The sequence below is a fragment of the Acanthisitta chloris genome, unplaced genomic scaffold (assembly GCF_000695815.1).
Source record: "Acanthisitta chloris isolate BGI_N310 unplaced genomic scaffold, ASM69581v1 scaffold24051, whole genome shotgun sequence".
NCBI classification, from domain to species: Eukaryota; Metazoa; Chordata; class Aves; order Passeriformes; family Acanthisittidae; genus Acanthisitta; species Acanthisitta chloris.
In genome coordinates, this window is record NW_008657996.1 from 5,667 (window position 1) to 8,107 (window position 2,441).

General features: G+C 48.3%; 1 protein-coding gene across 1 annotated transcript in view; it reads left to right on the forward strand.

The window, feature by feature from the left end:
• The window catches only part of LOC103811949 (regulation of nuclear pre-mRNA domain-containing protein 2-like), a gene marked incomplete at both ends in the record, with an annotated part of 3,886 nt that extends 2,147 nt beyond the window's left edge, over positions 1-1,739 (forward strand). The window contains one exon of the mRNA XM_009084951.1: positions 1,665-1,739. Coding sequence (XP_009083199.1) covers positions 1,665-1,739 — 75 coding nt within the window. The remainder of the gene's footprint in view (positions 1-1,664) is intronic.
• Between the last annotated feature and the right edge of the window lie 702 nt (positions 1,740-2,441).

Below are 2,441 nucleotides of genomic sequence, written 5' to 3' on the forward strand. Positions count from 1 at the left end.
GAGTCCTGGCTCTACCTCCAAGTTCTGGCTCTATGTTTTTTGAGTCCTGGCTCTACTTTAGTTGAGTCCTGGCTCTACCTTGTAGAGTTCTGACTCCTCCATCAAGTCCTGACTTTACTTTTATTGAGTCCTGGCTCTACAAACAGCTCCTGGCTCTACCTCCAAGTTCTGGCACTGTGTTTTTTTGAGTCCTGGCTCTACCTTTCTTGAGTCCTGGCTTTAATTTTGTTGAGTCCTGGCTCTATACAAACGAGTCCTGGCTCTACAAATGAGTCCTGGCTCTACCTCCAAGTCCTGGCTCTACAAACGAGTCCTGGCTCTACCTTGTTGAGTCCTGGCTCTACAAACAAGTCCTGGCTCTACCTCCAAGTTCTGGCTCTACCTTTGTTGAGTTCTAACTTTACTTTAGTTGAGTCCTGGCTCTACAAATGAGTCCTGGTTCTACCTTTGTAGAGTCCTGGCTCTACCTCCAAGTTCTGGCTCTATGTTTTTTGAGTCCTGGCTCTACAAACGAGTCCTGGCTCTACCTCCAAGTTCTGGCTCTACGTTTTTTGAGTCCTGACTCTACCTTTTTTGAGTCCTGGCTCTACTCTACCTCCCTGGTTCTATCTTGTTGAGTCCTGGCTCTACAAACAAGTCCTGGCTTCACTTTTGTTGAGTCCTGGCTCTACCTCCAAGTCCTGGTTCTACCTCCAAATCCCTTTTAGCAACAGATTGTTCCACCTCCTGCTATTTGTGGGGTAGGAAAAGGCAGAAGCAAAGCTTGGAGGGGTGAAGAGTCCTCAAGTCCTTAGGAAAGAAAGACATGGAGTTGGTTCAAACCAGGAATTAGCCAACACTCACGTTCACTTTTGTTGAGTCCTGGCTCTACCTCCAAGTCCTGGTTCTACCTCCAAATCCCTTTTAGCAACAGATTGTTCCACCTCCTGCTATTTGTGGGGTAGGAAAAGGCAGAAGCAAAGCTTGGAGGGGTGAAGAGTCCTCAAGTCCTTAGGAAAGAAAGACATGGAGTTGGTTCAAACCAGGAATTAGCCAACACTCACGTCCTTGAAGGAGATGAGTCCAAGTGTGAGCTAAGAGCTGCAGGTGCTGAGGAACCCTCAGGTGTGGTGGTTGTCACAGCAGGAGGAACTTGGTGTCTCTCAGAGTTGGGTGTTGCATGCAGAAGTGAAGTCTGTGCATGTGGTCTGAAGTCTCTGATTTCTGTAACTTGAAAAAAAAAAACCCAAAAAACTCTTTCAGGTTCCAGGTAAATCAGGTGCTGTGGCTGCTTTTCCCCCCCGTGCGTCGCTTGCTGTGGAATGATGATTCCATGACAGCCTCCCTGAAGGTTTTGGTGTTCAGATTCCATGTGTTTTCCCTTTTGACTGGGATTTTGGACCTGTCTTAGTGTAAAGGCAAACAGAAACTTGATTTAAAACCAGCAGACCATCCCCCCCAGGTTGCTGCATTCCTGAGTAAACTTAAGTTCTCTTGGGCATCCAGCAGCTCCTCTAAGGAGTTGGTCAAGGAATTTTAAAACAAATTTCTGTTCACTGTGCTACTCTACAGCACCAAAAAATTTAAAAAAAAAAAAAAAAAACCCAAAACCAAACCAAAAAAAAAACCAGATTCTGACAGGAATCCCATCATGCCAGATTGCCAAAAATGAAATGTTTTTCCAGGTACCACTTTCAAAACTCAGAAGCAGCTGAAAGAGTCTCTGAACAAACCGAATAAGCCGTGGAAGAAATCACAAAGTAAGGAACCACTGTGAACTCTGTGCACTGATGTAGAAATTGGCTGCTCAAGGAGCAGGAGGAAAAGTTGAGCCTGGCACGGGCACAGCACCTGCAGGTTGGGAAGGGCCTGGAATTGAGCACTCCCAGGAGATGTGGCTAGAAAATTATTCTAGAAAGGAAAGAAATGAGGCAAAAAGAAGCTCTGAGGGTGCAGAGAGGAGAGGAAAGAGCTGGTGGAACCTCAGGGTGTGGAGAGAAGCAGGAGGTGGAAACTGCCTTGGTGCTCAGGAGAACTTTTGCCACGGCAAACTGGGCTAGGAGACAGGAGCATGGAGGAGCCCAGTGGGAGATCTGAGGGATGTGACCGTCTCGTGAGGCAGCAAAGCCCGGAGGGCTCCCAGCAGGGAGTGCTGGGACCTCAGTGTGAGCTGTGGGACATCAAATGTGACACATGGGACCTCAGTGTGAGGTGTGGGACGTCAGGTGTGACGTGTGGGGCCTCAGTATGAGGTGTGGGACGTCAGGTGTGACACATGGAACCTCAGTGTGAGGTGTGGGACGTCAGATGTGACACATGGGACCTCAGTGTGAGGTGTGGGACATCAAATGTGACGTGTGGGGCCTCAGTGTGAGCTGTGGGACGTCAGATGTGACACATGGGACCTCAGTGTGACATGTGGGACATCAAATGTAACACATGGGACCTCAGTGTGAGGTGTG